The sequence below is a fragment of the Trachypithecus francoisi genome, unplaced genomic scaffold, assembly GCF_009764315.1.
Source record: "Trachypithecus francoisi isolate TF-2019V2 unplaced genomic scaffold, Tfra_2.0 Lachesis_group10, whole genome shotgun sequence".
Lineage (NCBI taxonomy): Eukaryota > Metazoa > Chordata > Mammalia > Primates > Cercopithecidae > Trachypithecus > Trachypithecus francoisi.
In genome coordinates, this window is record NW_022681455.1 from 47,009,727 (window position 1) to 47,033,234 (window position 23,508).

The following is a 23,508-nucleotide window of genomic DNA, read 5'->3' on the forward strand; positions in this document are numbered from 1 at the left end:
TTAATAATATTATTATTATTTTCTTTTTTGAGACAGGGTCTCATTCTGTCACCCAGGTTGGCATAATCATGGCTCACTGCAGCCTCAACTTTCTGGGCTTAATTGATCCTCCCGCTTCAGCCTTCCAAGAAGCTGAGACTACAGGCACACACCACCATGCCTGGCTAATTTTATTTTTATTTTTTATTGGTAGAGACAGGGCTTTGCCATGTTGCTAGGCTAATCTCAAACTCCTAGGCTTAAGCCATCTGCTCACCTTGGCCTCCCAAAGTGCTGGGATTACAGGCATGAGCCACCATGACTGGCCTAAAAATCATATTCTTAATCATAATCCAATGACATCAGGGCTTTTCACAGTTACCATTAGAAGCTGGGATTCAAATGTTCAGACACTGCCCAAAGCCACTCAAAGAAGGTGTAATGTGTCCCTGCATTGCCCTTCCCAGCCATAGGCATCTTGAGATGGCTCTCTAAGGCTTAGCTATTTCTGCGAGTAAAAAGAAGAAGGCTCATGGAACCATGAATTTGGTCCTCTTGACTCTCTGATGAGATTCCAAACTACCAGACCAGTGATTTTCAGCAAAGGCTTAACATGTCCCTAAGACAGGCCCCCGTTTTACGGACAGAGGTAAAGTTATGTTAAATAATTTGGAGAAAAATTAGTTTTATCTGAAAGCATTATTTCCCTAGAAGAGCTCATGAGTATTTTGAGCAATCTGCAGTTTTCTATAATGAGAACAGTTTTGATTATTTGAACATAACACAACTCTTTGTGTTAAAACTAGGAATGCAAAACTGTTCTACCTGTAGATATATGATTATTATATAGCTATATATTATATATTATAGATATATATTAGATAGATAGATAGATTATGCCCACATAAACATAATCTTGATCTTTGTAAAAATGCTAAGTCACAATAGCAGAAAACAGTTAACAAGTATTGCTTATATCAGTCCTTTCTCTAAACTTGTTCAAAAAGGGCCTAATGATTAATCTAAATTGTTGATTTTTGTAAGACAGGTGGAAAAACAAGTTTGAATGTCCTCTTTTTACACGTGGGGTGAAATCATAATGCTTTATGATATAAGGAGAAATGACAATTTTAAGAAGCCTACCTAAACAATTAATTGAGAGACTAACAAATCACTCATTCCAACCGCAAAATAACCAGAAAGAATCAGATTACTAAAGCTTTCTGCAGCATTGTCTCTGGAACAGGTGAAATGGGAGAGGAGTAATGAGGGAGGGTGTTGAGGGGTAGCGGGGGAGTGAGCCAGGATGTTGGAATTCAAGAATGGGAGAACCAGGTAATGAGGGAAAAGGGGAAAATTAGAGACATTATCCTCATTACACATTCAATGATAATAGGGATAACCTGAGTGGGAAACCCTACTTCCCACTCCACCTCCTGCCTTACTCAGAGAATGCCCCGGGGTTCCTTCCTGGGAACCACTGTGTCCTACCACAACCATCCCCAGTTGTTAAAACACTCCCTCTGAATTTAAATGGCAGAGAGGGAAATCCTTTTCTATCTCCCATTGTGTGATTTGCCCTAACCACACTCCCTCTCTGTTCATTATTCTACTCATAGATATTTCCATAGCTCATAATTCATTGGCAGTACTTATTTAAGGTGGGACTTATTCGTGGCTAAAAATTCTAGGGAGAGTCCTTACCCACAGAGATGAATGTCACTTTTATGTTTGCACTGCCTCTGGCTCCGTAGGCACTGATGAACTCGCAAGTGTAGACGACTGTTGTTCCAGAAGATCCGCTTGGGCATTGGGCTCCATCAGCCTTGAGGGTGTATCTGCTGCAGCTAGAATCTATGTCTGTCTCAGGGGTTCCTGTAATGGGAAGCAAATTGTTGCCATCCCAGCTGGCTAACTCCTTTATTTAGTAGCAAAGAGGTCAAATCATTTTTTTTCACAAAAAGGAGTTACTATTTAAATAGATTTCTTCTCTGAACGGAGAGGAGGGGTTTATGGTGATTAGGTCTGCAGACTCTGTATCCAGGTTGCCTGGCTTCAGATCCCAAACTCCATCACTTACTAGCAAGATATTGCTGAGACAGTCACTTAACCACCTTGTGCTTCAGTTCTCCAGATACAAAATGAGGATTAATAATAGCAGTTACTTCCCAGGACCACCGTAAGGTTAAATGAGATAATATACATAAACTCTTAGAAAAGTACCTGACTTGACTAAGTCCTGCTCTAACAAAGACCATGAGCGATGGTGTTTAGAATGTGAACAATAAAAAAGAGAAGCAAGCTGTTTGGGTATGGTTTAACTGGAAGAACACATGTCAGATTATTTAGAGTACTATGATTATTAAAAAGAGGAAGAAGCAATGCTGGGGCACCTGATATTCATCTCATTTGAGCTTTTTTCACAGCATGTTCCCTGTTTAAATCTCTGTTTTAGTGAAATCTTCAACTTCAACTTCATGCATTCTCAGTTACCAGCAGTTTTCCCTTCAAAATAGCTCGCTTTCCATACCTTCCTTTCCCTTCCCAGAAATATCATGCCCTCCACGCCATCTTTCCTCTTGCCTCGGGTTCTACACGCCCTGTGGCTGATTTTTCCTACTCTAGTCCCTTTACTCTCCCTCCTCCCACCTTGCCTGCTGCCATGCACTCCTAAGGCAATCTTCAAACACTATCAATCTTCTGAAAATGAAGGAAAAACAATGAGTCTTTTCATTAGTTCCAACATAAATGTGTCTTTTTCAGCCCTGGCTGATCAACGATATCTGACATATTTTGATCAACATGTAACTAACTTTTCTCCCTAGACCCCAGAAAGGTTGTTTGAAACACCAAACTGATTTCCCTTTTCATCTATCTTGACTAAAGTACCTCCTAGCTCACAAACACGAGTGTCTGTGCCCATCTCTAAGGCTCACCCCTCCACTTATCTTTTCAAAATCTGCTTCTTCCAATTCTTCCAGGACATCCCTTCATCCTTTGCCCTTCCTCACCCTGTGTCTTTAATCTTTCCTTCCAGATTTCCTCCACTTCAACCCCCAGATAAACTCCAGTCTCCCTTCCTGAAATGTTCTTTCCCCAGTCTGAATGCTCCCTAGCCACCACTGCATTTCTTTCTGTCTTCATACCATAATGCTTCTGCATTTTCCACCTCCAATTTTTCACTCCCATTTCTCATCAAGTCTTTGCAATTGGCCTTCTTCACCCTCTCCTCTGCCAAAAATGTTCCTTTAAGGCCAACAGTGGCCTCCCCTCATGCTACTTTGACTGCAGCATCCCATTCTGCTGACCCCTTCTCTCTGATTTGGCGTGCTTGAGTCCTAGATGTCTCCTGTCCCTCTTTTCTCCTCATCCCTCCTTCTGGGTCTCCCTCTCAGGCTCTTTTCCTTCATCCCCTTCTTAAGGTTGCCTCTTTCCTCATCTTTTTCTCTACTGTCTCTCCAGGCAATCTGATCTATACCTATTGCTTCTAGAATAGCCCAGATTTGGATGACTCCCACTCTATTTCTAAGAGCAGCACTCCTGTTGGAAACTTTAGAAGCAAATTCCCAAGTGTTGCTCTGACATCTTAGGTACCTTCAACTCGATTGGTCCATTTAAGAACTCATCTTTTTTCTCCCCAGATAAAACCTGTACATCTTCCAACGTGTCCTTTCTTTGCTCTTGACATTTCCCCAAATAAAAATCTTAAATTACTTGCATGCATTCGCCTTTTACCCCTACTCAATTGTAAGAAACTTTTAGATTACTCTTCTGAAATATCTCACTATTGTCTTACCCACTCCTACCCACAGTAACTTGCTCAGGCCCCATTATCTGTTGGCTGCCCATTGCACATGATTGTAGCTGGGTCTCTATTTTCAGTTATTTGCCCCTGCAATCTATTGGCTATAAGACCTTAAAACTTATTTTTCCTAAGTTCAGCTCTCACCATCTGATGTCCTCTACTTTTGAAACCTTACCATTGCCTACAGAATACAGTAAAATCCCTCTTCGCCTGGTATATTCAATTATTCACACTGTGATTCCAATCTGCTTCTCTTCTCTTTGTCTTCTTCTATAGCTCTCTCTGAAAAATTAGATCATCTCCTGGGCCTTGAACACGCCCTGTAGCTTTGCGCCTCTATGCCTGTGTTCACACCTGAAATATTCTCCTTCCCTCTTCCTCCTGCTGACTCTTACCGATCCTTAAAGACCCATCTATCTCACCAAACTAATGTACAGGGCAATGGTCTATGCAAGAAGGAGTGTACAAAGAGATGTACAGAAATAATGATAGTGTGCAGTGGGTAGGTTCCATGAGAGAGAAGTCAACATATGTGGATTAAAGGAGGGATGTTTTAGTTGAGAGATTAGGGAAGATTTCAGAGAAGAGGAAGATTTGCTCTAGGCCTTAATAGACATTTAGGATTTTAATAGATAGAAATGGGGGCTGTAGTTCTGGTATGTGGTTGTATGTGGGTTGCCTGTGAGTAAATCCGTTCTCCTTGGAAAACTTGGCATTCCATCAATCTGCTTCAGGGGCTGGGGCTGTGTTGAGGGGTGGAAGGATAATAAACCGTGTAGGCTCCAATCCCTTCACACTTCTTCTAACCAGAACAGCTCCACTTCGGTCTGCTTTACACATTAGATGTGCTGTCAACGACGGGCAATTTTGCCTCCCTGGAGGACATTCGGCAAGGTTTGGAGACATTTTTGGTTGTTGTAACTGAAGATGTTACTGGCATCTTGTAGGTATAGGCTGGGGATGGTGCTAAATATCCTACAATGCACAGAACAGTTCCACCAGCAAAGAATTATCTGACCCAAAATGTCAATAGTGCTGAGTTGAGAAGACTTGCATTAGACAGCTATGCAAGATTCTGCTTGAAAAATGGATTCTATTGGTAACTCAGAAAACCACTGCTATAAGCAAAAACACAGAAGCAGCAGCATGCAGGTCTTGTTCAGAGAACAGTAACTACTTCTGTTAGGCTGCGATTCAGAGAAAGAGTGGAGAAAGGCTCCAAAGAGATGGTAAACTCAGAAAACACAAGCAGGACTTCCAAATTGGCATCATACACATCACGTTTCCTACAACACCCTGGGGCTCTGCAACCAGGGGCCCTGCATGGGAGGTACTGAATATAGCTAATAAGTTGGCACTTCGCTTTCTGGAGAAGAGAAGGTATGCAATTACAATTTTGTTGTTCAAAGTTAGATGACATCCCAGACCTTCCTCTATAACATCGTGGTGATGGTACCTACTTTGCAAGACTTTGGGTGGGGAGTGGAGAAAAACCAAGATGATAAATGTAAACATTGAAAACAGAGTTGAGGCCAGGTGTGGTGGCTCACACCTGTAATCCCAGCACTTTGGGAGGCCAAGATGGGCAGAGGTCAGGGGTTCGAGACCAGCTGGGCCAACATGGTGAAACCCCATCTCTACTAAAAATACAAAAATTAGCCAGGTGTGGTGACAGGCACCTATAATCCCAGCTACTCGGGAGGCTGAGGCGGGAGAATCTCCTGAACGCCGGGAGTGGAGGTTGCAGTGAGTCGAGATCATGCTACTGCACTCCAGCCTGGGTGACAAAAGCAAGACTCTGTCTCAAAAAACAAACAAAAAACAAAACAAAACAAAACAAAAAATAGTTTAATACATTGAATCTGCCACAATAACTATTTTGTGATCATGGTGATACCCTTAAAGAATACTCCTTCACTTTTTTCCCATGTGGGAGGAAATCTTCACTGAATTTTAGTCTCTTAAAGTTAGAAATTCTGCCATTGTTGATTATTTCCTTTCTGTCTCATCCTTTTCCAGAGTGCTTTGAATATGCAACGATTTCTGAGAGTAGGTCATTCATTCAGTTCCAAATGCTTTGGGTAAATTCTTTTGCTTGATTGTGTTCTACAGACCTGGAAAAATGGTTGTTAGTAGAACTTGTGGAATTTGGAGAAGATAGTTGCAGAGAGGAAGCAGCAAGGGCAGGAGAAAGAAGGGCAGGGTGCCAGGGCAGAGGCTAAATTCATCAGAGAAGCCAGGTCCCCAGGCGGCCAGCCCTGAGGCAGGAAATCCATTGTTCTGGAGTCATTCATCCCGCTCTAAGCATCTGCGCCACAGACTTCCTGGTTCCTTTGCCAGAAGGCCAGGTTTTTCACCTTTCGGGGTTGAAAGCTTCTGAGCCAGTACCACAGGAATTGTGCAAGGTCTTTCTTCCATCTGGCAGTTCCTTCAGGATACCTACACCTCCTCTTCCTTAGAAATCAGGGAAGTGACTCCACGTATCATGCATTAATATTTTCAACAGTTACCACGTGCCTTTCTTCTGAGTACTTTAAAGTCTAATTATAAATGCTTGCAGGTGAAACTCCTTTGCAAATTACATGTGCTTAGAAAAATTTGCCTGTAAATTGATAGTTTTGTTGTTGTTGTTGTTGCTGTTGTTGTTTGAGACAGTCTCACTCTGTCACCCAGGCTGTAATGCAGTGGCATGATCTCCACTCACTGCAACCTCGGCTTCTTGGGTTCAAGTGATTCTCCTGCCTCAGCCTCCCGAGTAGCTGGGACTACAGGTGCCCACCACCACACCTAGCTAATTTTTTGTATTTTTAGTACAAATGGGGTTTCACCGTGTTAGCCAGGCTAGTCTCGAATGCTCAACCTCAGATGATCCATCTGCTTTGGCCTCTGAAAGTGCTGGGATTATAGGCATGAGCCACCACCCCTGTTCTGATAATTTTAAAAAAATAATTTAATCTATTTAAATAGCTAAGGCTTTGTAAAGTGAAAGTTCCCCACACTAATGTATTTCATGGGTAAAGCTACATTTTACTTTAAAGACTTTCTTTACAGATAAGCACATTATACTGTTGCTTCTTAAGAGAAGAGTTGGATCTTGCTCTATGCAGTTTCTAGGTAGAACACTGTGCAAACTCTGCCTGACTAGCTCATTCCAGTGCTGGCCCACCACGCATGCATAATATAGTTTGGCCAAGATGACACTGGTTTTGTGAAACAAGACCTTTGGTGAGTCCTAATTCTTTCTTTCTTCTTCTTCTTCTTCTTTTTTTTTTTTTTTTTCATATTTTGACAACCTTGGATAAGTCATATAATCTGAACCTCAATTTCCTTATTTGAAAATTGGAAGTAAAATGCTTCAAATTTGTGGTCAAGCATTTAAAAAGCAGTAACATATTTTTTAAAGGGTTAATCATAAACTGTTTTACAAAACAGAGTGAGTATTGTTGTTTTAATTTATTACTATTATTATTATTCATCAATATAAACTGGAGGGTAGGGAACTTTAGGTAAGATTTCAGATTGAAAACAAAAGCTAATAGGATCAGAAATCATATGAAATGACTGAGAGACAAACAGATCTGCAGAGAGAAAGGGATAAAGCTGGAGGCACAGAGATAGAAAATATTGAGGCATGCATAGATACAAAGGCAGAGAAGTGAGAAGGACCAGTCACCAGGAGAAGACACACAGAAAGGAGAAGCTCCAAGTCAGACCTCAATGACAAGTGACTCATCCTTAGCTCTTTGCTGAAGATGAAAGGAAGGTGAGCACAAGCTTTTCTTGTCTTTTTTTTTTTAGATCCAAAATGCCAGGATCCTTCTCTCTTGGGCCTTCTGCTGCTGGGATCTCATCTACAACCAAAGCATGACACTTGTGTGCATGTGTTTTTGGAGTCTTGCTCTAGAGTGGCTAAGCTGGAGCTGGCATCAAACCTAATGCCTTTTCACAGTCTGAAATCCAGAAAATAGCAGCCATCTGACATTTCCCCTTCCACATACCACATCTCCCATTTCTACTTGGCCAAGAGGCAAAAACCTATTTACAAAAGGGCTTATCTAACATTCTCACCTGGAATACTTATTTTTCCTTCCTGCTTCCATTCTACTTTGCTCCAATTAACATTACTCTGACTGCAGCAGTTCAAAGATACAGGATTGTTGTCACACATCACCTTCATTTCTTCATTTGCCAAAATTTGGATGGGCATAACATCTATTTTCTTCTTGCCCTCATATTCAAAAATGTCTAGTATCAGTTTGCAAACATATTCACCTGCATAAAATACATTAAATCATGCATTATTACAACATATGCATATTTTCTTAGAGGAATGGTACCCTAATCTCATGGATCATGACAGTAATGACAGTCCTTGATGAAGCATCATTTTCAAAAGCATCTGAGACTTAGTCTAAAAATGCCTAAAAAACCATTCAGGAATTTAGGAAGTGCAGATATTTCTGATGCCACAAAGTGGAGTACAGAGATGTTCTGAGGAAATAGTAGAAATCTTAGGGACTTTGCTAATAAGGAAAAAAGTATAACAATAGAAGTAGGAAAGAAAAATTGAAAAGCCTTGGAGAATTAGAAGAAGATAGATAATATTGCCATAGTATTTAACCATGTGGTAAATCAAAATCAACAACTATGTGATAGGAGCCATATGTCTATAGCCCACCTCATCATGTAGAGAAAAGGAGATGGCCCCATTGGCATCTGAGTTACAATGCAGTTATTACATTCCAGAATATGTCAGGTTCACCACTAGTCTTAGGGAAGAATTAAGCCTTATTAATTCTGTAGTTGCTTGGGGTGAGCAAGAGGACAGGAGAAAGCTGAAAGGAGGGATAATAGTGGAGAATCAGAAAATTTGGTGAGGGCAGGGAGAATGATGGATATGTTCACTCTCCTGACTGTAGTAATGATTTCACAGCTGTACATGGGTCAAGACTTTTTAAATATGTACAGTTTATTATTTATCAATTCCTTCCTCAACAAAGCTATTTTAATTTTTTAAAAAAATCAATTGAAAGTTAAATAATAATAAAGTAATATTATATACTAAAACAAATTAATGAAAATAATTATATACTATAATAAAACAAATAATGAAAATAATTAACTTTAAAATTAATTAACAATTAATACCATGGTGATATGGTTTGGCTCTGTGTCCCCTCCCAAATCTCATGTCGAATTGTAATCCCCACGCGTTCAGGGAGGGCCCTGGTGGTAGGTGATTCTCTCATGGGGGCAGTTCCCCCATGCTGTTCTCATGATAGGGAGTGAGTTCTCATGAGATCTGATGGTTTAAAATCAGATGTTTGACAATTCCCTAGACCCTCTCTCCCTCTCCTGCTGCCATGTAAGATGTGCCTTGCTTCCCCTTTGCCTTCTGCCATGATTGTAAGTTTCCTAAGGCCTCCCCAACCATGCAGAACTGTGAGTCAATTAAACCTTTTTTCTTCATAAATTACTCAATCTCAGGTAGTTCTTTATAGCAGTATAAAAATGGACTAATACATGTGGGATTAATTTTCAGTTTTGAAAGGTTGAACCAGGAGACTTCTTTGGGAAGAGAAAAACACTGTCTACACATCTACATAAAACACTATTACATATTTGCTTCTTTACAAGCTCTTCATTCCATTCCTCACACAAGTTATTGAATGGAGACCTACCTGCATCACCCGGAGTGATGTTGCGGATGGTGAGCTTGGACACCGAAGTCATGTTGTTGAACACGGCAGTGTAAATCGAGAATCTACTGCTGTTCTGGATTTCCAACTGCTGTTCTTCATAGCGCCAAGACACATTGGAGGACAAAAGTTCATTTTCACACACCAGACTGACTGTGTCCCCTTCAAAGATGATTTCTGGTGTGACAGAGAACTTAGTTTCATCTGGAAACCCAAAGAAAAGGTAATAAGATCCCAAAGCAAACAAATTTCATTGATGCTACTCACCAGATACAACCACCACAAAGTTCTCAGAGGTCTTGACAGCATCTGTGGTGCTGAACTGGCTGAGGCAATGTGTCTCCTCACTCCATCCCCATGCAGCTGGTGTCTGAGCCTTGAGGAAGTGTGTCCTGCCACATACCAGGGACAGGGTTTCCCAATTGAAGTCTTTGCCCTGTGGCTCCTTAATGTCAGTAATGGAAATTTTAAAGCTGTTTTCAATATTTCAAAAAGTGTGGTAGAAAATTGCACATTTACTTATGGAAAAAAAACGCAAACTAACTTAAATATCAAGTTTCTGTGCTACAGACTGGAATCATATCAACTGCTTCTTATCAATAACTGATATCTCATGCTTATTGAAAGCTCTGACCTAAGTCTTGGATGATTTAGAAATGTAAAAACAAATCAATTAATTATAATAAAGTCTGCTTGAGAAATAAGAATTTCCTAATACTCATGGACCTCTGTAGGAGTGGGAGCTTCATAGATAGTAAGTTTGGATTTGAGTCCTGGTTCTGTCCCAACTATAACTCTGTGGCCCTGAGGAATTTGCTTAGACTGGCTGAGCCTTAGTTCCCCTGTCTGGAAAACAGGAGCAGTGACAGTTACATTTGGGAGGTAACTTGGAGAAACTGTAGCTATTATTGTTTTGGCAGTAAAAATCCATGGGATCACTGCCTTATCATTTCACAAATAAAAATAAAAACACAGCCAGGCATGGTGACTCATGCCTGTAATCCCAACACTTTGGAAGGCTAAGGTGGGAGGATTGCTTGGGGCCAGGAGTATGAGACTAGCCTTGGCAATGTAGTGAGATCCCATCTCTAAAAAAAATAAATAAATAAAAAGTAAAAAGTGTTAGCCAAGTATGGAGGTGTGCACCTGCGGCTCCAGCTACCCCAGAGGCTGAAGCAGGAGGATCACTTGAGCAAGGAAAGTAGAGGCTGCAGAGAGCCATGATTATACTACTGCACTCCAGCCTGGATAACAGAGGGCTACACTCTGAGGCCTACTGCTCTAAAATGATGGCCCTCTATTTCTTATTGGTGCATTTTATGAATATTTAAACCTCCACTACAATATTAGTTTTACTTTTTTAACTTAGTTTTGGATCTGTTAATTTAGAAAACACACAAACCCAGATGGCTCTGTGACCCCCTTGTGCCCCTCTTCCACACACCCCAGGTACAGTGGCATTAGTCAGATTGGGAGGCACTGGCATAAGAGGAGGAGGTGGTACAGAACCCCCTATGCCAGGAACTGGAGTGTCTAGCTTCCCAGAGGACATTGTAACATAAGCTAATTTCCTAGGTTTATGCATAACCGTAAATAACATGACCATATCTAAACAATTTCACTTACTGCTAGTAAGTGCTTGAAAGGAGTTGTAGTCCATTTTGTAGGTCTGATTGAGGCTCTGTACAACTTGTTCATTGGCTTTATGTATTAACTCAAGTGATGTTGCTGTAGTCTTGACTTCATATGTCACAACCACACTTCCAGACCTGGACAGAGACCACTCAGTTCAGTAAAACAATAACTGACCTGGAAGAGTCTAGATATTTATGGCTTATTTGCTTAGGAAACAAAATAGCACGAACTGCCTGTTGCAGCACAAAAATCTATGGTTCTGATTGGCCAGCAGGATCTTCCAGTAGAAAGACATCATTGCATGGCATTATTTCATTTCTATATTTCTGAACTATTTGGACTACAAACTTATCCCTTATCTTTGCTTGCAAAATTTTTGCACATGTATAGAATGAACACAAGTCTTTTTCTCTTTTTCGTTTAAACAAAAAGAAAGGTGCATCTGTAAGGGGTGAGATACTTTTTTCTCCTCTACCAAACTGCTCCTGCTGAGAATTCCACATGAACAATGCCTCTCTAGGGGGTTTACCTCCTTCACTACCTTATGGATCCCAGCCATAAAGTAGAAATGACCAAATTAAAATATTCTTACTTGAACCCTGTCACAGTCACGCCCTTGAAGCCTGGTAAAATTCCGTAACCCTTCCGGAACTGAAAAATAAAGCAAGATGAGTGTCATATAGCAAAGTCTAGAAATAGGTGTATCAAAAGATCTGAAGCAGAGTAAAAACCGCATATTCCTAATCACACTAGGTAAAATTATCTTCCAAATTGTTAACTGTAGGCATTAGATTTCTGAAGAAATAATTCCTATCTATGTCAGTCTGGGTTCTCCAAGAAGTAGACACTAGATGAAATGTGTAAAAAATTTACTCAGGGAAATGCTTAGGAAAGAAAACATGGAGGGAGCAGGGAAGACAGAGAGAGCCATCAGACCCCCAAATGAAAGACAGGGAAGGAAGGTTGGATAAAAGCATCCTAGCCTGAACCTGGAAAGTTTCAATAAAGCCTTCCAAGGAGTCCCAGTGTCTGCCAGACACAGATGTGCTGTGCCTCTTCATTGGTAGGGAGCAGCAGTGATGGTCATGGATTTCAGAAGCAGCAGCTGCAACCCTTTCTCCACTACATGACCTGTAGTTGGAGGTCTGGGAGGGGCATCCTCATGGCTGCCATACTGCAGGATTGGTTGGTGTGCCAGATACCTAGGTGGTTGCTATGTAACTCTCTCTTACAAAGCATATAATTTAGTGTAGTGTGTGTGTGAGGAGGGTTCTCCTGCTGTACAGACATATTAAATGCCAGAAATGTAAATCAAATATCCAAGAGCTCTTCTGAAGCGGCACTTCATCAAGGCACTCATGGGAGATGACAATATTTGGGTGACATGCTGGGATGAGCAGGAGGCTGCTAACAGCCTAAGGCAGGGCTCAGCTGCCAGGAGAAAGGAAGTCATTACCTCAGCCCACCTGTAATAATCTGTGACACATCCATTGGGAAGCTCTGTTCCAAATATGTTAACTCCAGCAAAGTGTTTAGGTTTAGATGAATCAATTCAATGTGAAGCACTTAAGACAGTGACTGGCAAACAGTTAACACTGGTGGAATAGTCTCTATTTTTATGTGAATAAATTCATATCTGTCTTAGGTATGAATGCCTAGCAACCTCTGGTGTAGAGTGGTTTGAAACCCTCTGTGTTCAGCCATGGGTTTGTCTGCCCAAAAGTTAGGAGTTTCATTCATGTGGTATGTGAAGAATAGAAATGCACCAACTGGTGCTTGTAGGCTATAGATTCTTGGGGCTTTGAATAAGTTTTACTGAATTGATGCCACCAAATCTTATCTGAAACAGTTCCACCCTGAGAAAAATTTATACTTATAGGTCAAGGTGATGCCACACTGTCCCCTAAACATGATTTGATTTGAGGACATATTAATTCACCATCTCAGATGTAAAAGAATAATAAATTCACATCCGTAAGTTCTGATAGATCCAAGCCACTGTTCACTGTGAATGCAATAGACTCAGTTCAATCCAAACAGTTTGTTGGTTAAGAGGCTCTTGGGGCCAAAACCTACCGCTGTTTCCAAGTCGGTCTTGTAGGACCTATAGAGGGCAGAGGAAGTGTTCATGAGGTCTTCTTGAAAGCCTACATTTAGTCTGACTCTCATGTTCAGGGTAACATCTGTTGAAAAACACAGGGCAATATTTAAAAATATCATGTTAGTGTCTGAGTATATACAAACCAGAAACATTTGTAAGTTGTTTCTGTGTGTTCGTTTGAGATAGAGTCTCCCTCTGTATCCCAGGCTGGTGTGCAATGGTGCGATCTCAGCTCACTGCAACCTCCGCCTCCCAGGTTCAAGTGATCCTCCTGCCTCAACCTCCCGAGTAGCTGAGACTACAGGTGTGCACCACCACACCCAGCTAATTTTTGCATTTTTAGTAGAGGCAGGGTTTCACTGTGTTGGCCAGGCTGCTCTCGAACTCCTGACCTCAGGTGATCCACCCACATCAGACTCTCAAAGTGCTGGGATTACAGGCATGAGCCACTGCACGCAGCTGTAAACTGATGTTGAATAGCCACTCAATGTGCATTTAATGAGCAGTTACTTACCTTCCTGAAGCAGGCAAAAAGGTCCCTTAGTAGGCAGTTCTTTAAGGCAACTGCAATGGTGCCCTGGGAGGAAGATGTCATGCTCTTGACAAGTGAGATTGTGAAGACACCTTTCCCGAGGCCACCCATAGCCTGTCTCGCAGGAGCACCAAATTTCATTTCCAGTGGGTCTGCAGACTATCATTAACCAGAACAGCAAGGAGAGACAAGGTGGAGATGGTGGTCACCATATTTGTACTTATAGCCTGCAGGTATTCATTCTTGAAGAAAATCCTAATCTGACTTTATATTACCTTTCCAAGAACTTCAATAGCATAAAATTGATGTTTGCATGTATGCATCACCATGCTATTAGCCATGACCATCTGAAAGATGACTGCTGTGACGGTTGAGTGATGAATGGCTAAGTCATCTTTTAGATACTCATGCCTAATAGCTAATAGCCACCAGATGTCTATGATGATAAGTATAAGGTAGCCAGCCTCCAAGATGGCCTTTGCCCACCCCTACCACTAGGTATTCAAACCCTTTTGTAGTACCTTCTTATGTTGTACTAGGATTGGTCTATGTAATCAATAGAGTATGGCAGAAGTGATAGTATGGCACTTCTGAGATTAGGTTATTAAAAACACTATAGCTTTCCTCTTGGTTGCTCTCTCTCTTTCTCTCTCTCCTCTCACTCTGGGGGTAGTTGACTGCCATGGCATGAAGACACATCATGGAGAGGTCCACATGGCAAAGAACTGAGGTCTACAGCCAATAGCTAGTGAGGAACTGGAGCCTGCCAACAACCACATGAGTGAGCTTAGAAATAAATTTTCCAGGCCAGGTACAGTGGCTCACTCCTATAATCCCAGCACTTGAGAGGCCAAGGCGGGTGGATCACTTGAGCCCAGGAGTTTGAGACCAGCCCGGGCAACATAGCAAAACCCTATCCTACAAAAAATACAAAAACATTAGCTGGACATGGTAGTGTGTCCCAGGTACTCGGGAGGCTGAGGTGGGAGGATTGCTTGAGCCTGGGAGGAAGAGGTTGCAGTGAGCTGAGATTGCAACCACTGCACTCCAGCCTGGGCAACAAAGTGAGACCCTGTCTCAAAAAGAAAAGAAGAGAAAAGAAAAGAAAAGGAAAGGAAAGAAAAGAATTTTTTTTCTCATATGCCAGTTAAACTTTCATATGATGGCAGCACTAGCTGATAGATTACTTACACCTTATGAGAGACCTTGATCTAGAACCACCCAGCTAAACTGCTCTAAGATTTCTGACTCTCAGAAACTGGGTCTATCTTCTAGTAAAAGAACTAAACTTTTTTTTTTTTCCATTACCATAAAAACCCTACTTAGGACACAAAGACAAAAAGGAAGAAGTGTCCTTTTACATCACTCTCGTGGAGAAGAACAAGAGGCCTTGTCTTGATGGAAGCTCCAGTGAGGAAGAATAAGCATTCTCAAATTTCAGTGAGAGCCTCTGGCCTGGGGCTGGTTCATCTCTGGGCCTATGTACCACATAAAAAGAAGGGTCAACCTTGGTGTGGCAGTGAGTGACTTTCATGGCTTTAGTGCATTTTCATCTCGCAGAGTGAGCAAAAAGGACCAATGCTTCCTTTCTATGTTAAATGCAGCAGGATGTATGTTAGTACATACCTCTATTTGTAGACTATTGTAGATATAGTTTATAGAGCAAATAAGTTTATACCTGTATGGAAGTTTATTTTTATATTACTGTTAGTACCAATACTTGTCAATACTTCCACCTTCTACATCTTAATTCTTAACAAATATAAATACAATGATTTAAAAAACTCTCAGATAATAAATGTTTGTTCTTTTACGATGCTAGGTTTTAGACTTTGTTATGCATCAATAGATAATAAATACAGAGTGCAAGTAAATCTGTGCCTTTTACATATCAAGTCAGGTGTGAACAGCCCACATGAACACTGCTCTCATGGGAGACAGTAAGAAATGTTCTGAAATCAGAGTGCTTTGAATCAGTTTCCAAAGCTCGACCAAAGTCACATCTTTGAGAGCTGTTTGTTCTGCAGATGGGTGCCCAGGAAAAGTCCCACAGAGTGACTACCCAAAAGGAAGTTATCAAATAGTTGTTTTGGAAATAGGAGGGACAACATGTTCTAGTTAATTCCTTGGATGCTGATGCAGCCTGTATCCCAGCAGTGGGTGGCAGTGAGGCAGGAGAATTAGGAACAGAAGAAACTGGAGTTGCTAACAAAGAAGCTGAGTGCCCACTAGAGGTAATTTGAGGATAGCCAGTAGGATCCCACTGTTGAAATCTCTCTCTTACTGACATGAAATTCCAGTGCTGAAGCAATTTTGTTGTTGTCTTTTGTTTTGTGAGGGAGCATTATTGGAGGAGTGGTTGAAGAACTTTTGAGTCCCACATAAAATACAAATACAAAAAAAAAAAAAAAAAGAATGGAAAAAGTTACCATCTCCAGACCACCTGCCATATCCCAGGTATTGTTTGGTGCTTTATGCACATTGTCCAGTTTTAAATATCCTCAGTTTTATTTGCCATTACTAAAAAGGGATCATAAGGCAGACTGTTGGAAAAATGAGGTGAGGGAAGGATGGAAAAAGGAAGATGGTGAAAGTTTGGATGCTTAGTCATTAGTGCCATGGTCAGTAGGCCTAACCTTTATTGCCCGCCCTGCTGCATTTAACATAGAACATACATCGTGCTGCATTTAACATAGAAAGGAAGCATTGGTCCTTTTTGCTCACTCTGCGAGATGAAGATGCACTAAAGCCATGAAAGTTACTCATTGCCATGCCAAGGTTGACCCTTCTTTTTATGTGGTACATAAGCCCAGAGATGAACCAGCCCCAGGCCAGAGGCTCTCACAGAAATTTGAGAATGCTTTTCTTCCTCACTGGAGCTTCCACCAAGACAAGGCCTCTTGTTTTTCTCCACAAGAGTGATGTAAAAGGACACTTTTTTCTTTTTGTCCTTTTGTCCTTTGGGTTTTTATGGTAATGGAAAAAAAAGTTTAGTTCTCTAATGAGAAGATAGACTCAGTTTTTGAGGGTCACCCATCCCATTCACTTCCTCTTTTAGGCCAACTCCTCTTAGCTGTTCCCTGCTGGTCCTGAGGTCTGTGAGCCTCAGGCTTTCTCTGCCACATTGAAATATTCACTTCTGTCAAACCTGTTTCATAGTTCACTATCAGAAAAGATTCACCCCCTCTATGTGTGAAAGACCAGTCTTTCTGGAAGGATAAATTAAACTTTCCAAGGTCAATTGCATTTAATTGAGAAGCTTGTTAACCCAAGTTTTTAAGATGGTGAAGCCTCTTGAAGTCATCCCATCTCTAGTAGAAAAACTAAGAGAGAGTTTGTTAGTATGTTTACATTGAGTGTATGGAAGGTAAACTCACATCTAAAGCTCAAGTGTCTATAATCATTAGTTGTTCAACAAAAAACTATTTTTGATACTTGGTCAGTTTTGTTTACTGGATTCATTTACTAGCACCTACAAAGACACCAAAAGGTTTCTGTTAAAAAATTTGGGAAGCAAAATTGACTAAAGTCTATGCAATAATTTATTCTAAAGGCAAAAGATCTGTGCTGGGTGGGAACATAGAAGGGTGTTTCCTGTGTATTTTCCAAAGTACCCTAGTTTGGTGAGATGTTCTATGGATAAAGAGTGGGAAACACAGCAGAAGCTCGCTGCTCCTGAAGGACTTATAATGCACATTGGCATCCAACTGGAAAATCACTAACTCAAGGAAATTAGTACTAATGGTACGAATCAGTGGGAAATGGCATCCAAAAGGGGTGGTAAGGGAGCTATGACTTCGAGTAGCATATATTAAGAATCAAAAATTAAAATGCATGTACCGACATTGGGATGGACTATTTGAAATATGAGAATTCAAAAAGAATTTCAAAAACCAGAATTTTTTTCTTGCTCTCATTTTAGAATAATAAAACCCAACATCTATTAGTGCTTTTCAGTTTAAAAAGCAATTCCCTTTTATCAGATAACTGGGAGCCTTATCTCACAACTTCTACTGTATATCAGTTCTTGGGTGATGGTCTCTGGAGACATAGAGAAGCTAGCATGACATTGGAAAAGGGTTTGCAACCAGAAAGTCCAATCTATGGCCTGAAAGGTTCTACTTAATGCCTTGCTTCTGATGCAGGCATGTACCTCATTCCTATTACCTGACCTATAGTGCCAAAGAGAAGGGTATCTGGTACTTACTAATATCTTGAACCAGTTCTTTCTATGTTCATTGATATAACAAGGGAAGAGGACACAGGGAAGAGGATCCAGTAGTTTATCTGCCCAAGGGAAGAGGACCCAGTAGTTTACCATGAAGGACCTGGCCATATCTTGGGACCACTTTATGACAAGCATCATACAAACCACCAAGCAAACCTCTGGTCACCATCTAAAATAAGAAACCTCTGGCTGCAGAGTTTACTGATAAAGGCTTCACTCAGGAAGGCTATGAAGTCATAGAATCACACATCAGTCTCGGTGAGTCATTTCACTTGTCTACTAAGTAAAAGATTGCTCTGATAGGAGCTCAGACAGTCTTTCTCAAGACATCCAGTCATTTATTCTGAAGCAATGGGTCTCTTACTCACCTGTTGTCACATTTATGCTCAAAATTTGGTCAGTGTTATTCCCATGAATTGGAAAACTGAGGCTGTTCAAGTAGGCTTTGATAGGATCCAGGAAGGATGCATTTTCAAAACTGATCTCAATATTAACGGTATATTCTTCAGCTGCAGGACTTTTCGTGGCAACTGCAATGAAAGCACATGAAGGCTGAGAAACTTACCATGGGAGATGGAGCAAGATCATGATGGATTTTTCAGCAGTTAAAGGTAATGACAGGTACATGTGAATGGTTGGTCTATCAACCCTTGGGAATTTCTAGTGAAACTTTTCAGAGAAAAAGAAGAGTTTATCTACTCACCACCTTGGTGTCCAAGGCCAAGCACTGCTGTGTGAAGTATGGACTGTAATGAGGCAAGAGTGGAAGCAGAGAGATAGCAGGGAGGGTCTGGAAACCATTCGGGCAAAATACGTCACAGTCAGCAAAGGAGTGAGTCACTGTTTCATCTGCAGTATGCATCAGTCAATAGATGCATACTCTAAAGGCTGAACCATGCATGGCTTGAAGACATCCGGGAAAAGTCACCCAGTTAATTCCCTTTGCCCTTAGCCTATGGAAAGAGCATATATTCTTTGCTCTTCCTCTGAATTTCCAGTGTTCAGAATATGATAGGTGCTCAACAAAAGTTTGGCAAATTGGAAAGTAAAATAAAATAGATTTTCAACTCTTCATTGTTTTTCCAAATTGTCTCCAGGTGGTTAACTGGCTGGTATTCAAGATAGATCTGTTCCCCAACACACAGCTACACCAGGCAGGCTAATATATATGTATATGTGAGTTTGTGTATGTGGGGTATATATATATATATATATATAGAGTACATATATAGTATATACAGTCTATATAGAATTATATATAGACGACTATATATAGTAGTCTATATATAGAGACTATATATAGTAGTCTATATATAGAGACTATATACTCTCTGTATATAATCTATATAGAGTAGTTTGTATATAGTCTATATATGGTACTCTATGTATATAGTAGTCTATATAGTATATATAGTCTATATAGTATAGTCTGTATATAGTCCTATACTATATAGTATAGTATAGGATGCTATATATAGTCTAATCTGTGTTTATAGACTATATAGTCTACGCTATGTTTACATGGAGACTATAGATAGATAGATAGATAAAGTCTAGCCTGCCTGATGTAGGTGTGTGTTGAGGAACAGATCCACCTTGACTATAGTAGTCTATATTGACTACTATATATAGAGAGAGACTATATATATAGACTATACACACACACACACACACTCTGGGAATTGTTCTTTCACAGTTTTCTATAACACATTGTGTCTGGGCCACTAATTTTAAGCTTCCCAAGAGCAGGAACTGTTTCTTTCATGTTTCTTTCACTTCTCTTAGCCTTACTTACTCCATCTGGCAAAGAGCTTACCCTATTATAAATATGTGACCAATCAATTCTTGTTAAACCTGAAACTCTCTGAGTCAAGTCACAAATTCACCTCTCTGTCACTGACAAAATCTTTAGCCTAATCTTGGCTAGAATATATAACTGAAGCCATGGGCACAGTTAATACTTAATAAAGAACCCTCAAGGAATAAGAACGTTTTACACAGATAAATTGAGAATATTTTTCTTTTTTGGGGGACAGGGTCTCTCTCTGTCACCTAGGCTGGAGTGTAGTGGCATGATCTTGGCTCACTGTGACCTCCACTTCCTGGGCCCAAGTGATCCTCTGGCTTCAGCCTCCCGAGTAGCTGGGACCACAAGCTCATACCATCATGCCCAGCTAATTTCTGTACTTTTTGTACAGATGGGGTTTCACCATGTTGCCCAGGCTTGTTTTGAACTCCTAGGCTCAAGCTATCTGCCTGCCTCGGCCTCCCAAAGTGCTGAGATTACAGTCATGAGCCGCTGTGCCCAGACATTGAAAATATTTTATCTTGTCAGTCAAATAAGGAAAAAATTAGTGAATATTTATAAAATCATTACTTTAAAATTTACCTTGTATCTGAGAAGATGAAGTTTATTATACCATAAAGTTAAAATTCTATGTTAAAAGGGCAAAAAATGTTCCCTTTTAAAAAAAAATTTTCCCTAAAAAAAAAAATATTGTAAAATCTAAATATTCCAAGGACTCTTGGTATGAAATACTAAAGTAGAGTTAGTTTATGCTGGAAACTCTAATTGTTGAATGTTTATTTCAGAAAGCTGTAACATTTGTTCACTGAGCTTGGTAAACTGTTTGTCTTAGGTCTTTGGTTTTACCCATCAACCTTATCGAGAATAATTTCATCCTGGCATCATTCAGCTTCTGCAGTTAACTGAGCCTATAAAAAAGGTCTGTGCAGATTTTCCTAAAATTAAGAATGGATATTAAGGTATATTTCTTATTTATAAAAATGTACTTAACAAATACAATAAAGTGACTTTTATAAGAATGCAGAAACTCAGCCTGCCATGATAGTATGGCATTGCCTAAAATTTCCTATTGACTTTTGATTCTCAAATGGTTCTGTGATGAAAACAAGCTTCCTGGAAGAATGGTTAATCTTATTTTATGTAATTCTAACTATGGACACACTATGCTGTCCACTGGGAATATTACGAGGAGAAAGGCTGCATAATATTTACAAGTTCTGCCTTAGTGTACATTCTTTTTCCTGAAAAGTAATGCAGCAATGTTTATATCCTCCAGAGGGTTCACTACCTCCAAGATCCTCTTTGCCATGCCAGTCTACTCTTCTCCCATAAATAAAAACAGGATTTCCTGGATGGTAGCTGCCTTTTGGATGGGTGAGGTCAGTAACAAATTCATATCATATCCACTTCATTGCTGGCTTTGTCGCATCCCATGATCTGATCTCGCAAAATATCAATGCCTGCCTGAGGGTCATGTCTGGCCCTGAGCCTACTCCCTGTGCTCTTTTCAGTCACAACTGAAGAACAAGTGTGTGCACAGAAAGCACACGGTGATTCATGGACATCATCACTCCCCATTGAAACCAAGGCAGTTCTGTTCAGATTTTACAAGGAGCCAAGCCAAAGCATGAAGAACTAATAGGAAAGGCTCTTGTGACCTTAGCAAGTTTCAGTCTATAGCATTCCTGCAGTTGTTAATGTGAGCACCCAGCCTCTAAGGGCCTCTTTCCTTTACCTTTTATGTTCTCCAACAGCTTCGAAAAAGAATTTCAGAATCACCCTCAGCCTGAGTGTCACCTCTCTAGAAACCGGTATGGATGGGGAACCTCTAATAGAGAGGGAAATGCCTTCTCCTGGAAAATACTCATTCGAAACAGGCTCAAAAGCACCATTGTAATTTCGCAGGCTGTTGGCTTACTCTTGGAAATCATCTACTCCAGTGATCCCCAAACTTAACTGAAGATTATACACACCTAGGGAATACACACACACACACGCACACACACACATACACACACAGAGAGAGAGAGAGAGAGAGATTTTGGAGGCTCAGCCCATGTGAACCAAAGTAAAATATATATGGGTTAGGCCCAGAAGCCTGTATTGCTGTATTTTTTTTTTTTTCAATTTCTACTGGTGATTTTGATGATCAAGTAGGTTTGAGATCTAGTGTTCCAATCCAAATGAAGAAACCCAGAAGGGAATCTTGGAGAGCCAGTATCAGCACCTAAACTTGTGTTTGGCTTTGCTTTTTGTTTTCAGACACCTCCTGCTGCTGCGCCTGTGGAGGCAAACACTCAGGTGGTCTCCAGACATATTTGTTCACACATATTTTCCCTCTCTTGCCTCAAGGGAACAGATACTTGCTCATTCCCTCTCTTCAATAATACTGGATAAATCAGTGATGATAGTGAAAGTAACAATAACAGCAGCAGCAGCAGTTGCATTTATTCATCATCTATTAGGTTCTAGGGCCATGAGGACAGTATGCATACATCCATTTTGCAGATGGCAAAACTAAGTTTCCAAATGTTGAAGCCACATTGACAGTAAGTGTCAGTGCTGGGATTGGAAACATTTTTCTGACTCCAAAGACCATTTTCTTTTCATCATACCCTGCCACACCTCAGATAGAAGAAGATAATGAATGAGACCACTTTAAAAAAAATAATAATTTAAGTTCTGGGCTACATGTGCAGAACATGCAGGTTTGTTACATAGGTATACACGTGCCATGGTGGTTTGCTGCACCCATCAGCCTGTCATCTACATTAGGTATTTCTCCTAATGCTAACCCTCCCCTAGCCCCCACACCCCGACAGGCCCCAGTGGGTGATGTTCCCCTCCCTGTGTCCATGTGTTCTCATTGTTCTACTCCCACTTATGAGTGAGAACATGTGGTGTTTGGTTTTCTGTTTCTGTGTTAGTTTGCTGAGAATGATGGTTTCCAGCTTCATCCACATCCCTGCAAAGTACATGAACTCATCCTTTTTTATGACTGCATAGTATTCCATGGTGTATATGTGCCACATTTTCTTTATCCAATCTATCATTGCCAAATGGGACCACTTTGTAAACTTTAAAGTACTATTAAAAATACGAGTTATTATTGTTAAATATGTCTTTAGAGCTTGATGTACAATTCCTGAAGTAAATTCTAAAATAGAAATCAAGTTCAAAGGCAAAATGATTAATAACGAATCAAAGAATTATGTAAACCATTGTTTAATTATATTCAACATAATAAATGTCTTAAAAATTCACATTCAGGGCCAGGCATGGTGGCTCACGCTTGTAATTCCAGCACTTTGGGAGGCCGAGGTAGATGGATCATAAAGTCAGGAGTTGGAGACCTGCCTGGCCAACACAGTGAAACCCTGTCTCTACTAAAAATACAGAAAATTAGCTGGGTGTGGTGGCAGGCACCTGTAATCCCAGCTACTTGGGAGGCTGAGGCAAGAGAATCACATGAACCCAGGAGGTGGAGGTTGCAGTGTGCCGAGATCGTGCCACTGCACCCCAGCCTGAGAGACAGAGCTAGACTCAGTCTCAGAAAAAAAAAAAAAAAGTTCACATTCAGGAAAAATGCATTGTGACCCATTGTCATTGATACTCATGTATTTTGATATTAAGCCTTGCTCCGCTCATTTGTTTGTTCCTTGATTTAATGATTTACCTGTAATTTTACTATGTATTGAATGCCTGTTTTCTAGGCACCGCAC

General features: G+C 40.5%; 1 protein-coding gene across 7 annotated transcripts in view; it reads right to left on the reverse strand.

The window, feature by feature from the left end:
* ADGRF5 (adhesion G protein-coupled receptor F5) overlaps positions 1-23,508 on the reverse strand; it is a 103,831-nt gene that overhangs the window by 17,701 nt on the left and 62,622 nt on the right. For all 7 annotated transcript variants that reach the window (XM_033217385.1, XM_033217389.1, XM_033217387.1 and 4 more), the window contains 8 exons: positions 18,348-18,509; positions 13,734-13,910; positions 13,195-13,301; positions 11,711-11,769; positions 11,110-11,252; positions 9,466-9,687; positions 7,853-8,056; positions 1,684-1,854 (listed from right to left, as the gene is read on the reverse strand). In XM_033217385.1, coding sequence (XP_033073276.1) covers positions 1,684-1,854; positions 7,853-8,056; positions 9,466-9,687; positions 11,110-11,252; positions 11,711-11,769; positions 13,195-13,301; positions 13,734-13,910; positions 18,348-18,509 — 1,245 coding nt within the window. The remainder of the gene's footprint in view (positions 1-1,683; positions 1,855-7,852; positions 8,057-9,465; positions 9,688-11,109; positions 11,253-11,710; positions 11,770-13,194; positions 13,302-13,733; positions 13,911-18,347; positions 18,510-23,508) is intronic.